This window comes from Dermacentor silvarum, chromosome 3 (genome assembly GCF_013339745.2).
Source record: "Dermacentor silvarum isolate Dsil-2018 chromosome 3, BIME_Dsil_1.4, whole genome shotgun sequence".
NCBI classification, from domain to species: domain Eukaryota; kingdom Metazoa; phylum Arthropoda; class Arachnida; order Ixodida; family Ixodidae; genus Dermacentor; species Dermacentor silvarum.
In genome coordinates this window covers 173,990,050-174,006,609 of record NC_051156.1, presented here as the reverse complement: position 1 = coordinate 174,006,609, position 16,560 = coordinate 173,990,050, and the positions used below count along the sequence as shown (strand labels likewise).

Genomic DNA, 16,560 nt, shown 5'->3' with positions numbered 1-16,560 from the left:
TAAGAAACGAGAGCCAAGAAATTGGTTCTGTAGGTCGTATACAGTGTGCAAAGAAAAAGAAACTTTGGATCCCGTTCAGTCGCAATTGCCAGGTAAACGCGTCGACCACACAATACCGACATCGAGGTCTTATCGCCTATGCGGGCATCCGTCTTCGTTTTATCAGACGTATGAGCGTGAAAAACTGCCACAGAGTGATGTGTAGGTCTCACGCAACTTTGACTATATAGGGGCACTATTATTCTTTGGAAACGCAATCCAGGCGTCATCCCAGCAGGCGTCATCCCAACAAAACGACGGAAATACCTTCAACAAACTTCACGTGCAGGTGCCACCTGGCTTTCAGTATACTGATTCTTAGTTCAATTTCACAGGTGCACTCTCCCCCTTCCACTCTCTTTTTCTTTTTATCCCCCTACTCCTTTCCCCCGTGCAGGGTAGCCAACCGGAACTACCTCTGGTTAACCTCCTTGCCTTTCTATGCATTTTTTCTCTCTATCTCTCTCTCTTCACATGCGCACGCGAACGGTCACTTATTTTTTTCAAACGCCACGCCGATGTTGTGACAATAACCACTCTGTTGTTCTATTCTCGTAGTAAAAGTGATTAGCGACACTGATACACTGATACATAATCACATCTTGCGAAATACTCTGCAGTATTTAAAGCTAGTTTACTACCTGTGAACCATACAAAACCAAATGTTTATAGCGATGTCTTCTTTTTTAAACTCTGCAACCTCTTATGGGCACATGAAATAAACAGAAAAGACATTTCAGAAAAGATTCTCGTGAAAGGTTGCTTCCATTTTACAACTTGAACACTGCAACTACAAATAGGTATGCGGGTATAGTTATGGTTTATCTTAGAGATTCAATTTTGTGCGCTCAAATGATCAAAACAGAAAGACATGTTCAGAACTCTGACCTTTCCGCAGACGTCTCAATACCAGAGGCGCTGTCTTTTCTTGGAGCCTGCACTGGTGATTGGACCGACGAGGGGTTTTCCATCACAGGGCACGCGCAGTCAACCGCATCCTTGCCAACGCTGTGTGTTATCACGTCAGCCATTGCTCACGTGTTCCTGGCTACTGCGACGTTATTGAAGTGCTGTCGTTGAACAGCGAACTTCGGTGGCGCTTCTTGTGTCCACGGAACCACGGTGCTAGTAGGTGATCCCGCGTACAATTGTAAACTGTAGAGGTGCTCAAAATCCAGCGAGCCTAACGGCAGAAGGTGGTAAATGCTAAAGGTTGTTTAGCAATCCTAATCCCCCCGCTACCCCTTGACAACACAAGTGATTGTACTCGGAACCAAGGGGGCATATGCATACCATTCACAAGTACACCATTCACGATGCCAGCACTAATCCTCTTTTTTGCAGCACCGAGGAAGCGTCAAGCTGTTGGCGTAACCACGGGATGAAATCCGGCGGTGTCTGGCCGTCGCGTTAGAGACGGCTCGTTGAAGCGAAGGTAATCCAAACAGGAGGTGCAAACAAAGAAGCACTTGTTGATGACAACACTTCGAACGACCTCCAAAGAGAAAGCAAAAACAAACTACTTTCTCTCAGTCAACCCGTACGAGACGCTAAGTAGTGCCCACCGGGTGGTCGTCACAGACGACAGCCGATGCCGAAGCACGGCTACGTTTCACAAGGGGCGTTTCCCATAAGAAAATCGGACGTTCCGATGGGGGACATCACTGACAAGTGGCCGGGGAGCTCTGTTGGGTGTAATCCAAGCGTGAGCGACTACTCCGGCGCTTAGAGTATAACCCGAAGAAGTGCTCGCTGACAACCGGAAATCTCCGTACAACGCGAGATTGAGACAACAGCCAGACCACACAAAAGGGCGACTCTCCAGCAGAACACGAGGACTTCTTTCACTGCTTAAAAAGGAGCACTTTCCCGAGTGGTGATGCTTCGCATAAGGGCGATTATTGTAAAACCAACCCAGGCGCCCAACTGGCCCAGAAGCAAGACTGGCCCAGGAGCAGGAACGGCGCAGGAGAAAGACTGGTCCAGGAGCAAGACTGGTCCAGGAGGAAGCCGCTACTGCCACACACAGATAATTCAGGATGAGAGACTCGGCGGAAGCGACTCTCGAGAGTCTTTCGTCGGGTCGGGTCGCAGCAGAGACAGAACCACAAGACGACACGATGCCAAACGCTCTCCTCACGATCACAAACTGCGCCTGCACCCGAAGAGCTGGTAGATACTAGCGGTGGCGGCAAGCCGCTTGCGACACGGCCGCCCCTGCTGGCATTCCGGGTCGAACTGGCCTTCCGCGGCGGCGGCAAAACACACGTGCTGTGCGTGTCTCGGAGCTGCCCGGCGACCGGTTGCGTTTCCCGGCCGCGGACGGACGCTCTCGCTTTCTCTTTAATTCCACCCCGAGCCACGCTGCTGGCGGGGCGTCCAGCTCGCGGCCATGAGTCAAGGCCGACCGGGACCTTGGTCTTCTTACCGCTCTTCTGGCAACGGAGAAGAGGAGAAAGAGAGATAGATCGAGAGAGGTCTTTCAATCCGCTCTGGTCCCTATCTGCGAGCGCGGCGCCAACATGTTGCGCGACCTGGTGTTTACGACAAGTGTTGCAACGTCGGAGACCCGTTACGCTAGTAAACAAGATAATCCCACCGCGTCCTCCAATTTGAGTTGCAGGCCTAATGAGACAGTGAAGAAAATGAAGATGTAGAGGCCCACTCAAAGGACAAGCTATAAGTGCTATTGGAAATGTCGGTGGATGGCTCAACGATGACGTCGCAACGACGGCGACGGCGGCACAGTTGTCTCACGCGCCACGGATTACGGGTGGACGCTTATAGGTGGGGACGAAGTATTCTTTTTCATGTGTCTCATGGTGCCAACGCGACATGTAATAGTAAGTACGATGACGATGGCATACCACACGCGCCAAGAAATATCCGTAAATTACCATTAAAAACTGTTGATGCGAAATATTAGGCTAGATTTGTATATTACGCATCTGAAAATGAGAGTATAGACCCCGCTTGCGCCAAGCGAGGCCTTTGTATTGGCCAGAAAAGGAGTAAGAATGAAAGACAGGCGGTACCGTCGCACGAAATCACCGCACTAACTCCCCGCGAAGTCGCATATGTTGCCAACGTATTACCGATGGCAGGTATAAGTGTTTATAATTAATTTCAATGAAAAGTGCCAAAACACGACAATAGCTCAGTCTCAGCAGACAAACGCGTTTGAAAAGTTGTGCCTAGTATTCCTTCCAGCTTTAAAGTACAAAAAAAAATTCTGGTGTCTTCTGCGCCAAAACCACGACCTGATTACAAGGCACGCCGTAGAGGGGTACTCCTCATTAAGTTTGACCCCCTGGGGTTCTATAACGTGCCACCAATGCACGGGACACGGGCGTTTTTGCATTTCGCCCCCATCGATATGCGGCCGCCGCGACCTCGTGCTTTAATTTAGTAGCGCAACGTCACAGCCGATAAAGCCACCGCGGCGGGTCGCTTTAAAGTACAGACACGTGACAGCGAGTATCCTTTCCTATGTGTTGTGATCCGTGACGAATCTCTAGTTAGGGCAACAATTTTGCAGCGAAAGCAAGCAAAACAAGGTATATGCCAGAGTTGTCCAACACTTGCGCATAGACTGAAAAGAATAGTGAACCGTTGCAATGTTAAAGCGTTTCTTCTGAAACTGCAGGGTAAACTGTCTTTTAAATTGAGGAACACAATTGCCGATGCCACCGCTAAAGCTAATTGTGATTAGCAGAACCACAAAAAATTTGCCCAAGACACAGACGGTGACCAGTGACCTTTATTCAGTGATGCTCTCACTCGCAAAGGCATGTTGGACAAACGGGTTGTTTATACTAAATGACAGATTACGAGACCTCGAGAAAATATTTCGAAAGCCTTGAACGGATGCCTTCGTATTCATTCTCGTGGCTGTGGATGTGCGCCCCTGCTTACTGAACGGTCTGTCGTCAGCAACTGTCACAGTCTGTCACAGTCTAAGAGAGTTTAAGCCTTCCGTGGTAAGTTACCATGAAACGTGATAAGTTAGGCCCTATGCGCATGTTTCATTTCTCCGCGGACAGCGGTAGACATGCCGAGAAACTAAGCATACAGTTAGCGCTTACCGTGCTAGTCTGTAGAATCAAATAGAGTGAATAATTAGGCCTTTGAAGCATTCCGCATTACGGACGGTAATGCTGTTGCGCGATCTCTTGGGTGGAAATCAGGACCCTTTTTCGGGTCTGGGCCGTCTCTCTAGGCCTAATAGCTTCGAAGGAAACTGCTATCTCAACAATAACGATAAAAGGTGGTTAATACTTTGTCCTCAGCGCGAGATGAGACTATGCAATGGCTGATGTTATTTATTTGTTGCTGCTAATAAGGAGATCTCGCAGCAGGAGTGAATTCGGGTCGAAGCGGGTTTTCTAAGCTGGTGTTGGCGGTGCTGTTACGCGATCACGGCCACCTGCGGGGCAGTCAGTGGTATGAGACGCGCATGCGTAGTGGGCCTAACTTATCACGCATCACGTAGCCGTATCACGTATCACACATCCCGGTAGCGTATCACGTATCACGCAAAGCTAAAGATTTCTGTTATATATAGAAGTGCCCATGGCCAGCATGAGCGTACGCATAACTTTGGTTTCGCTGAGCAGGAAAGAAACTAATCTCTTTACAACACGACTCAAGCATTTTTGGCTTTGCTTGCATGGCTTTCTGCCGTTATACATTTGCTTGTGGTTCACTGATGTGGCCTCGAGTGTAAGCGATGCGCAATGACATGAGAATACTGCTGCACTTCTGGCGGTCCACCAACTTAAGTGACCGTCTGTGACATACTGAACGACGGACGCTTGTGCATGTGTATGCGTGCGTACGGTGAGCTTTCCTGCTCTCTTCATTTTTTTTTCACTTCCTTTTCCCCCTTCCCCAGCGCAGGGTAGGCAACAGGGCTCAGACTGGTTAACTTCCTCTTATCACTCCTCTCTATATCTCTCATTGGTATGTCGTGTGATATGATGCAGTACAACAGGCGGTGATGGTTCATCTACATTTTGTTATCGATCTATTTCTTTTGTTTGTTACTTTCTTCATCCCGATGCAATATGATTTGGAAAAGAACTTATTCAGTAGAAAATCATCATCATCCTTCTCATCCTATATTTATGCCCACTGCAGGACGAAGGCCTAACCAAGCGATCTTCTACATACCTCTGTCTTGCGCTAGCTGATTCTAACATAGCCTGCAAATTTCCTAATTTTTATCACTCCACCTAATTTTCTGCCATCATCGACTGCGCTTCCCTACTTTTGGCACCCGTTCTGCAACTCTAATGGTCCACCAGTTATATGTCCTACGCATTACATGGCCTGCCCAGCTCCATTTCTTCCTCTTAATGTCAACTAGAATATCGGCTATCCCCGTTTGTTCTCTGATCCACATCGCTCTCTTCCCTTCTCTTAACGTTAGGCCTAACGTTTTTCGTTCCATCGCTCTTTGCGTGGTCTTTAACTTGTTCTCGAGGTTCTTTGCTAACCTCCAAGTTTCTGCCCCATGTGTTAGCACCGGTAGGATGCAATTATTATACACTTTTCTTTTCAACGACAGAGGTAAGCTCCCGGTCAGGATTTGGTAATGCCTGCCGTATGCATTCGAAAATAGCGTTTCGTTAATACGTTTGTTCTTGCGCTATCCTCCGTCAAAAAAACGTTACGCACATGCCGAAGCTCAAGCATCAGCAAAAAACCCACGCGAAAGGTACATGCCACGCAATGACATCATATGCGCCGTCGTTCGCGCTTAAACTTCAAGAAGAAGGGACGCTTGGCCTTTCTCTTGTGCTCTAATAATAAATCTTGTGCCGTCACACACAAGAAATGCACACGCAGCTCTGAGAGGATATTTTACCGGTCCAAGACTGATTTAGAATTCCTCGTTAGTGTCTGTTAAAGAGCAGCGCAAACTAAAGCGACATGCTTTACAAAAAGTGTGAGCGAGGTTATGTTTTAAAGAGTAGTGTATAATGGGCAGTCGGCTCTTTGGCCCAAAAAGCGCGCACCGAACTTGGATTGTGTTCAGTTGGAAGGACTGCTTTTATTTATTGTGAACTGTAGATGAACTTGCCTATAGGCTCAGCCCCATGCCCACTGCATCCTGAATTTTACCAAATCGGACGGTGTAATTAGCTGTGCAGCCAAAAAATTTAAATACTACATAATGTTTTTTCTGCTTTGCAGCTCCCGGCCAGCGCTCTCATTGTATCTCTGCAGAGTCGTTTTCCTAATTTGCTGATATATCACTGACACATCAAGTTCAATAAATCCCCCGGCCTTTCCTTTTTATTATTATTTTTTTCTAGCGTGAGCCAGCGACTCCAACTTTTATCTGATTCTCTCAGTTTTTGTTTCATATGTTGTGTATATACGAGTCCCACGGACACGTGTTACACTAATATTTCGCTAGCAGGCCAGGAGAACGATTCCAAGGTAGACGTCTTCGATGCAACGGAGGTTATTTCAGAAATTAAATTACTCGCACAGGAAATTGGATTGAGCGCTCTTGCGTGCCTGCTTAATGAAGCTCTAAAATGAAGCAATTTTACTTATGTCCTGGATGCTATATTTCGTGTACGTAATCACATCGTAATCAAGCAAGCGACGCTGCTACACACGTACAGACGCATGTTAACGCACATAGTTGCACTGAACAACCTCACTATGTCGTCACACGCAGAGTGCGAGAGCCACTTAATCGAACCCCTTGAATATTTCTAACGCTTTCTCACGCGGAATACACAGTGCTTCTTGGCCTTGGTGCATTTCGACATACCTTGGTAGTCGGCAGGTAATATCGTGTCTTCAAAGCACGCCTTTAGGAAGACAAGGCTCTCGCGTTTTGCCCCCCCCCCCCCTCCCTCCCTTCACTTAACCTTCTTTTTCTCTTTTTCGCTACAGGCCTCGTAGGCATAGGATTCACGCCTTCTCAAAACACCTCGGGCAGCTTTGATTATACCCCATTTCACAAGAGCGTTCTCCCGAACAGAACGGCGGAGGGGCAAATACGACGGTAAAATAAAAGGAGAGGAAATAAAAAGAACATGAACCGCGCATCAAGGCACGTATTCCGGTAGACACCGTGTCGCAACTCTTGCGCGTATTGCTTGTCGGTTAGTTTTTACCTTTTTTTCTATAACTTTTCTTTACGCGGTTGAACTTCTTCTTCCACCTTCGTTTTCGCATAGGCTGCTCGACACGTAAGCGAAGTGATCGGCAAGCACGGGGAAACAAAGAAGACACAAAAAAATTTAAAAAAAGACCTAGAAGCAGCAGCGCGGCTATTTCGACTGCTGCGCGCTGCGGTGCGCTTCCTTCGAACGAAGACAACAAAACGGAAAGAACGGGGAACGCTCAGTCTACGCAATACAGCGTTTCGAGACCCGTCACGAAACAAGGAGGAGAAGCTGTAGCCCTCTGGTGTTCGCTGGGGCAACAAGTGGCATGCGCAGGCCGGGAGCACGGACCCCGACGCGGATGCGTTTCCGCGCGCGGCACCACCCGGCTCGGGCTCCGGAACTAATCCCACGGCGCCCATTTACTCTCGCTTACACGCGCAATCAGGTTACGCCAGTCCCACCCTGGCTCCCGGGGCGGCGGCGGCGCTGCCAGCGTATGCGTACGACCTATAGCATGGCGGGCGCCAGGCTATATACCCTTGACGCCATCGCCACGCCGGCATGTGTCCCAGCTCCCCCCCCCTGGCATCAGGCGGGCTAATTCCGTGCACTTCCGTACGGGGCTGCGTGCGTGTCGCAATAAAATTATCCACAACGCTGTTAGAGCTGCTTCTATTGAGTCGGGTGATCAGAAAACGAATTCGCGAGGTCTTCTCACGGGTGAAGGTCAAAGCTGCGGCTATTGAGTCGGGTGATCAGAAAACGCAATCGCGAGGTCTGCTCGCGGGTGAAGGTCATGGTTTTGTCCCCCCCCCCCCCCCCCATCCGGCTGTGGCAGGGACGTAATTGACCCTTTATAGTATTTAGGATGTCTTTTTACGCTTTCTGTAGACCTCTGACCGACTATTTTACTCCTCGCTAGCTTCTACCCTTTGCCGAATAATAATCGAAAGACAGAATCCGTGAGAGTGCGCAGTCTCTGGGGGCGACGCAGTGTAGGCCATATATAGATAAGTCTACGAGTAATTATCCAGACCCTATTTGGTTACTTTGCTCTAACACGTTTAGGAATACACTATATCTGGAAGAAGTAAACTTGCGTGAGAATCGAGCGCCAGTTAATCGCTCAACTCGCAGCGAGATTCGAACCATCGGATTGGTGCATTCCGTCCGTCATCAGCTGACGCGAACGCGAGCTCCGGTCTCCGCAGCGAAACGCGGTTTTGATGTCACGAATCATTACGTATACTTGCGGCTGTAGCAAACACGAGAAGGTACGGTACAACTCCTGTACTTATATCACTTCGTCCTCGGCGCTGCAACACCTGACTCTCATGTTCCGCTTTGGTAGCCCGCTGTTTTGCATCCAGAATCGTTTGTCTTTCCTTCCTCTCTCTCTCTCTCTCTTTCATAATTATATTCCCCTCCTCCCAGAGTAGGGCAGCCAATCAGCCGCTTTTCTGATTAACGCCCTTCGCCTTCTTCCATTATTTTCTCCTCCCTTCGCAAAAAAAAAAAATTCGTTTTGACAGTTTCAGGCTTCGCACTTAACTCGGGACGCGCAAGAGAAAATTAATGGCCCTGCAAGCCGCGCTGTAGGATTGGCTCGCAGGACTGTGTAGCTAAACTAAGCGCACGCGAGCCCGACTTCACATTCTAAACTTTCTCAGATGCGGCAGCGCTGCAGCGGACTGAGAGAGGCACGGAGCGTTTGTCTCTCACCTGCTTTTCATTTTTCTTCGATATGATTTCTTTCGTTACTCTACCGGTATATCGAAGGTGAGCGAGCACGCGCACGCACACACGAAACACGTGTATAGTGCGCTTTTCCACCGCCTTTGAATATTCACGCACGCACGAGACGGAAAGGAGATGCTCTTCGCCGCGCGCGTGTTCAACCCGCCAGCGTGTTTTTCAGTCTTGCCCCCACATAGAGCTACACAAACATACGAGGTGTTCGCCCCCGGCGATGTCACGCTTGCTGCGTCGGGGCCACGCCGGTTCTACGCTATAAGCCTACGCTACTGGCATGGAACCGCGCAAACTGTATACTTTCCGGTAGGTGTTGTTGTCTCGGGAAACAATAACAAAAGAAAGAAGAGAGGCGGCGGCACACAAAGAGGCGGTGTGAACCGTTCGAAGCGTTGTGTTAGAAGGAGATACGCGCGCGCGCACGCAGTTCTATGGCCTTGGTAGAGTATGGTGGTTGGTGTAAAAGTGTTGAATGTCGCCTTTGGTGGCGCGTCGTTGGTTTTTCACTCGGTGAAATGCAAAACAGCTGATACCAGCTTTGAATGCGAGGACGAGGACACTTATACAGGATTCGAAAATAGAATTTTTTCATAAGTGACTTCGCACACTCGCCGTCGATGAATATTCTGTGAACGCTTTTTCCACGGCAGTTTTCCGACATGCCACGATGGCAAAGCCAACCATGAAAGCAGCGGTTACGCGCCGCAGTGACCCAGTTGCTAAGGCGTCGCGCTGCTGAGTACGAGGTGGCCGGTTTAAATCCCTGACGCGGCGACTGCATTCTGACGGGGCACGGAATGCAAACGCGCTCTTGTGGTACCGTGCTCACAGGTGAGCATTAAAGAACCGCAGGTGGTCGAAATGAATCCGGAAACCTCCGCTATATAGGGCGTCCCTCAAATTAACTCCCTGTGCAGTTTCGGGACGTTAAGCCCAACAATTGAATTTTGAGATCAACGGCTGAATGTGGAGTCGGTCACTCGTCTAGCTCGAATGGCGTTCCGTGTGATATTATCACGCGTACGTTTTCGCACCGGCGATCACATGTAACGCATTTAAGGCGATTACGTTACGACGTCGACACGGCGGAACCTGACATAAGAGCCGGTGACCGTGCGACGCCGGAAACACGCCGGAAGTACGCCGATAATACGCACAATGTGGAGGAGCAGGATGGTTGCTCAAGAAGCCGCACCGCAAGTCTAAGATACCGGGAAACTGATTCTAGGCGCACAGCAAGAACGCCGTGAGGAGGCAGAAACACTTCAAGAGAGAACGCATGGCAAAAGCCTTTACTGTTAAGTAGTGTAGTCCTTGGTGTTCCCGCACGGACGACGCTATTATGCCACCGCACCCTTATCACCTCGCTGTGCGACGCACGAAGCACTTTCTAAGCGAATGTCGCCACTCGGAACGTTGTAACACTTGCTTCTTTCAGAACTCTAAATGACCCATCTGTACCGCGATTTGATTTTCTTTCTAAGGAACTAACGGCTGTATAGACACCAGAAATGAGTCAATCCGAATGGTTTCTCTTGTCTTTCGCAATGCGCGGCTGTTAGCTTTGTTCGAAATATCGCAGGCCGATGAAACGCTGCAAGCGGGAAATTGGGGAAACGTGGAAGTGTTTGAAAAAGCAAAATAGTTTGAAACTCAAATAGGCTTCCTCTAACTGAGATCGAAAGAAAAAAAAACCTACACGACCACCAACGGCAGCTCAGAAATAAAGAAGGCGAAGGAAATGTAACGAAGACAATACTTCCCATTACTGCGTCCGTCTGAAATAGGAATTGTAGAATAGCAGCGCTTCGGCGTATCCCAAGGCGAACATTTTGACTTCCGCCGCGACGCTGGTTCATTTCTAAGCCGGTGAGATATTCAAGTGCCAGAAATATAAAATAAAGTATTCTGAAAAAAAAAAGTTTTTCAAGAAGAGGATAGAAACGCACGGGATAGAATGACGCCTTCTGAAGAGTGGAAACGCTCTTGCAAGGATAAAAAGAAAGACTATATATATATATATATATATATATATATATATATATATATATATATAGAGAGAGAGAGAGAGAGAGAGAGAGAGAGGGAATTGAAGGATCCTGACTCCACACTTCTTTACCTCAGCGATAGGAAAGTGCAGCTAACAAGGAGTATACCTAACAGGAATACAGTTGAAAAAGGACATCACTTCGCTCGCGGAAAAACAAGGACACTGTCCCCACTCATGACGTCGAAGTCAATGTATGGTCGCCTTTTATCTTTTATTCTTCGAAGACAGACGCCTATACCCCGTCGCCACCAAAACGCAGCAGGGAAGCTATACCTTTATTTCAACCTCGTTCACCCACTTGGAAGACCCAAACGTGAAGCTCCGCTTTTTTGTCCGTCCCTCCTGGCGATGCACGAAAATTTATAAACAGCAACACTTACGAGCGTATACGCCAAAGAGTAACATTTTCAGATGATGATCAAATACTACTTTACACCATCTGAACTAACTCATAGCTGAAAGACTCTGGACGAGAGGCTACACTAGAAAGCGCAGGAATTTGAATAAAAACACGCGCGCTGGTTTTAACTGCAGGGTTGTCCGTCGACATGTGAATGCTTCGGCAAAGTCTGGAACAATTTTGCAATGTCACTATTCCTTGGAAGCGCAAATTTCCGCGCACGTTACGCGAAACTTAAACAAATAGAGATTAAACAAATTATGATCCAAGATAAATTTTATATTGGATACAAAGTATTCGTGCGTTGCTAAAGCGAACACCAAACAGTATCGTGCATATCAGGTCCCGTAAATGTACTCACAACTTTCCGAAAATGGCTCTCATCCTGCAGCCTTCGTGAGCTCCCGGAAAGCACCTTCTATCCCACATCCAGGTGAGGCAAGTTATAAGCGTGAAATGTTGGCTGCTACGTCACCGACCTACGTTTCCCCGACGCCCATCACCGTCATCGACGCCCATCAATCCAATTACGCAAGCGCCGTATTAAAAGAAGTCGTGGTGCTCAAGCTGCTGCGGGCGTGTTGATTCGTGACAATCGAAGTGAGAAACCTGACTGCAGTCTGCGCAAGGAAGGTGACGCGACACACGGGCACGCGTGTCACCTCTGTCGACGGCAGGTGCGACATTGTCGCCCCGTTCAGAGTCAATCGGATTGAACGTGTCTCGCCTGTTACACCTGCGTCGCGAGAGATGGATAGCAGAACGCTTGGTGCCTTCCGATCGTGCCTCGACAGCACTCCTCACGGCTGATAAAACGCCACTTCCTGTATATATACGGCCTCGCAAGATCCCAACTAAAGTGGCATAAGCCGTTTGTCAAGCTGTGCGTAACGCCGAGTGCAGAAGAACATCGCCTTAAGTGGCTTGTCATCCGTATATATATATATGAACAACGTTCGTCCTCAAATAGCGCAAACAGGCAGCGCATTTCCTTCGCCTTTTTCTTCTCAGGTATCGTTGTGGGCGAGTAGCAGTAAGGATAAAAGTCATATTCATTCGAATTCCAAACAAGGCGGATAATTCCCAGGGGTATGGAGACTCGAAGTGACCAATAGTAAAGCGAAATAACATGCAGATTCAACGCACTGTCGGAATTTACATGACGCGAAGCTTGTTTGAGTCAGCGAGGTATAGCAGCAGTAGTGGATGACACAAATACAGCCTCGTCGCCGGCAGTTAATTGTGAGCTCTAGACGTCCCAAGGAGGAAGGCGATGTGTGATGGTTGTCCAGGGAATATTGTCGGTGAGAGGTATATGCACAGATATGTATGAGACATATCTAAATACATTAAGGCTTCATACCCCCTGTGTCACAGTGGCACATCCATTCTGGGGGATTGTACAAGAATGGGTGAACACACCCAGTGCCGAGATCGTAAGTTTAGGTACATATTCTGTAGCACCATCTTATCTATTACCACTCTCTACAACTCCCGCCTCTATTCGGACTTCCTCGACGTGAAGCTTCGCTTCTCTGTCGCCTTTGGTAAGGAGTTGGCTTCACAAAGGCATACTCTACATTAACTGGAGTGACCGACAGTGCAGCATGCGAGGTCTGCGGCACGGAAGAAACTATCGACCACCTGCTGTGCCAGTGTCTACGATATGCCTCAGAAAGACAAAAACTTGCTAACGCGCTACAAAAACTGGACAATCGGACGCTTTTCCGTGCAGGTGCTGCTGGAACACCGCCCCCACCGCTCGTCAGCCCACAAAGCGTTGAAGGCACTTCTGTGCTTCTTGACGACGACGGGCTTGTGTCAACGTCTTTGACTAATAGTGCAATACCGCATGCTTCAGCGAATTCACCACTAATTTTCTTCTTTCCTTCCCTCCTCTCTCTCCCTGTCATCTTTGTGTTGCCCTTTCCCATTCCCCCGGTGTAAGGTAGCCAACCGGACGTTATTCTGGTTAACCTCCCTGCCTTCTGCCTTTCTCTTTCTTCCTCCTCCTTATGGTTTCGGCCCTTATCCCATACCCCTGTGCAGAGTAGTCAACCGGACACTTCATCTGGTTAACCTGTCTGCCTTTCACCTCTTGTTTTCCTCCTCCTCCTCCGTGGCACTATACCTTGTGACCCAAGTCGTTCACTATAGGGTAGAGAGCAGCCAGCATCAATTTGTCTATTGGGGCGCCTACCCAGTGGCCCAAGTTGCCTGCTCGGCAAGACAGTAGCCAGCACATATACCAAGGGGTCCTAGCTGTCACTCCACAAATATATCTGGCGAGGAAACGAAAACAGACGCCAAACCACGCGGAAGTAACAATCACAGCTTCGGTTTTAAATGGGGGGAAGTCTTAGGCTGGTGCAAACGTTTCTGCAAAGAGACTTCGCTTCTTCAGGGAAGCTTGATCGTAAGAACAATTCCATTTGCTTTAAGCTTAAGGGCTACCAGGTGATTAGTAAAGAGAATCAAAATGGTGTTACAACCGAAACACCCACCCTTAGGTTGCAGTTCAGTGCTCTATAATAAATAAAAATATACATTCAAGCATATCTTAGACGGGTACGCTGTCTCCACACAAGAAAGAAAAAAACCGAAAGAGACATGCAAGGGGAATGCGCACGCGTTGCGTACTTGACGACGATCTCGAATCTAGATCGCGAAGGGACGCTCCACATATGCTAATAGCAACTCATTCGCTGCCAATTTGCATTAGGTACTACAATGTTTTTAAGTAAAAGAAAGAGAGAAAGAAAACCTGAATAGCGTTGAACAAGAAAGGTGATATCCAGGCATTGATTAAGCATCCGCAAACAATTTCACTACAAGGCGAAATATTTAGAAAACCTGATGACCAAAAAGAAAACAAAATATACAGGTTACTTTGAGATATATTCCACATACCTTGTTTGGAGAATCACTCCAAAAGTGCTAGCTTATGGTTCTTTTTTTTTTTTTTTTTTTTTACGCTGCAGTGAACACTTGCAATAGTGCAACATTATTTTTCGACTTACTCTTGTGATTTAAAGCAGAAAAATAGCTCGTGAACTTTGATCCATAGTAACAAAACAAGGCGGAACCGGAAATAGAAAGACTAACGTGTGCATTCGCGACTCGAGTGCTTATCACAATGAGTTAGGTAAGCCCGAAGTATACCATAGAAAACACTACTGCACTTCTAGGCGCAAGAATATTACGCAGTGTTTCGCTCCTAGACGAGCCACTCGAGGAAGTTCAAAAGCATTAGTTGACAGCAACCCTGTGAAGAACCCCGTCTCTCTTATTTATTACCTCTTTCGTATCAATTGCCATTTTGTCCGGTAGTTGTCGTCCCACGAATGAGTTCCTGCCATCCTTCTTCATTGCACTCTCTACAAAAATCGAACGCGACACTGAATAAGAGCAACCTCTCCCCTTTCTTACTTTCTTTCTTTCTAAGTACAACTGATTCAGGTCTCTTACCGCTCCATATGCATGCTTGAATTGGAGCGACTAACTCAGGTACCCTGCCTAGCCGTCTGGCCTGAAGGCGATATAAAGCGGCGAAAACATTGAGAAGTTGATCGGAAAGATATATCTTGTTTAGCGTGTATAATGGGATCCCGTATGCCGAAGGGACGTAAATGCGCGGATGAAAGAATGAAACCAGTTCGGGAGCGTCGGCAAAATAGGCGAGGCGATGCTTAATGGCGTTCGATCGAGATTGCATCGAAGCAATTGAGACAAACTGACTGCTCAAGTTCTCGTCCAAAGGGACCGTCCGGAGTTAAACGAATGAAAAATGTGCCACGGATACGGTGAGCTGTTCTTAGCTCTTAATAAGGAGCTCCTTTTCGCTTTCTATGCTCAACTACTGTCATTATGTATAATTGTATGGGCGGATCGTTTCTTATCTTAAGACTGTGACGCCGCTAAGGGGTTTCGCAGAGACATACAGCAATTAATACTGTGTCAAGAGACACAGTATACGTAGGGCTGTTCGTTGTCGAGTTTTATATATATTTTTTGTTTAATTCGGGGGGTAAAAATCGGGTGCTACTTTTCAAGCTGATAATCAGGGAGAAATCAGGTTTTTTGTGGAACCATTCAGAAATTCCGTTTTTTTTTCGGGTTAAATTTACAAATATACTAAGTAATAGATTCCAATAGTTTTTTTGTTGTTAATTTAATCGGAGGGTATTACGAGGTTCTAACGCTAACACGTTAAAACTATATGGATCTGTTTCAAGATGGCAATCGGGAGGACATCAGGATTTTCTCGCAAGTACTCCGAAGTTCGGCATTTGTATGGAAATAATGAGTAATAATGACAGTAAAGAGTATTGATAACTTTTAGGAAATGAAACATTTTATTCACGAAAAGCTGGTCATCGACTTTTTATACATCCTTGTTAAGATACATTATCATCTGCATGCGCAACATGTAGGTCTCCCTCCGAGACAAGTCCGATCTTTGTACGTATCTCAGTTGAGAGAAAGTTATCTCGACATCACAGCTTCCATTAGCCATGCACAAGAACGTCAGTGCAACATTTGCCAGCCTGGGGTAGCGAGCAGTAGACTCATGCCAACACTCAATGAGTTCGACAGCTGTGTTACTGGAGCTTGCTTCCAACAAGTACTGGTTAAATGCGTCGTGAAGCGAATCCACGTCGTCGGTCACGGAATTGAAAAGAGGTCGGTAGTCATCAAATGACTGGCTCAGAAGACGCTTATGGAATGCATCCAATTTCCATAACCTTATAGGTGGTTTTCGTCTTTGTCTGAGACGTTCTGTTTAACAGTGCAGTATACCATTTTGTGGCGAGTTTCGTGCAAATGTCTTTGTTTGGTTTTGGCATTCGGGGAGAAATCGGGTTTAACCCGATTCTCCTGAAGCATGTTCTGTGTGCAACAATTGGGTAAAATCAGGTTTTATCCGAAAACGAACAACCCTAAGTATACGGCTTGAAATGATCTAAGTAGCTATATTTTTGTCGATGATGAGGTCACTTCATTTCAATTTAACGCTCATATTATAGAATGGAATGGTGCGTCCTAAAAAAAAAAGCAAGCATGAGAAGTTTGGCTATTCTGAGAAGGTGGGACGTGAAAGCAAAGTTACGTGATGTTGGCGGTGGGCAATCCCTTCAAAACCATTGCTTGATACATTTCGATGTCTATATCTCAACCACGTGACC

At 47.4% G+C, this 16,560-nt stretch overlaps 1 protein-coding gene and 1 long non-coding RNA gene across 4 annotated transcripts in view; both read right to left on the bottom strand.

Annotated features, from left to right (window-relative positions):
* The window catches only part of LOC125944084 (uncharacterized), a 465,938-nt gene that overhangs the window by 368,652 nt on the left and 80,726 nt on the right, over window positions 1–16,560 (bottom strand). The gene's annotated exons all lie outside the window — the stretch shown is intronic.
* LOC119446119 (nitric oxide synthase-like protein) overlaps window positions 1–16,560 on the bottom strand; it is a 407,352-nt gene that overhangs the window by 368,652 nt on the left and 22,140 nt on the right. Inside the window, exon 1 of one of the 3 annotated variants that reach the window (XM_049663917.1) lies at window positions 928–2,368. The exons of the other annotated variants lie outside the window; for them this stretch is intronic. Within the exon in view, the coding sequence (XP_049519874.1) occupies window positions 928–1,070 (143 nt within the window). The 5' untranslated portion in view covers window positions 1,071–2,368. Of the gene's footprint in view, window positions 1–927; window positions 2,369–16,560 lie in introns of those variants that run through there. 3 annotated transcript variants of the gene reach the window in all.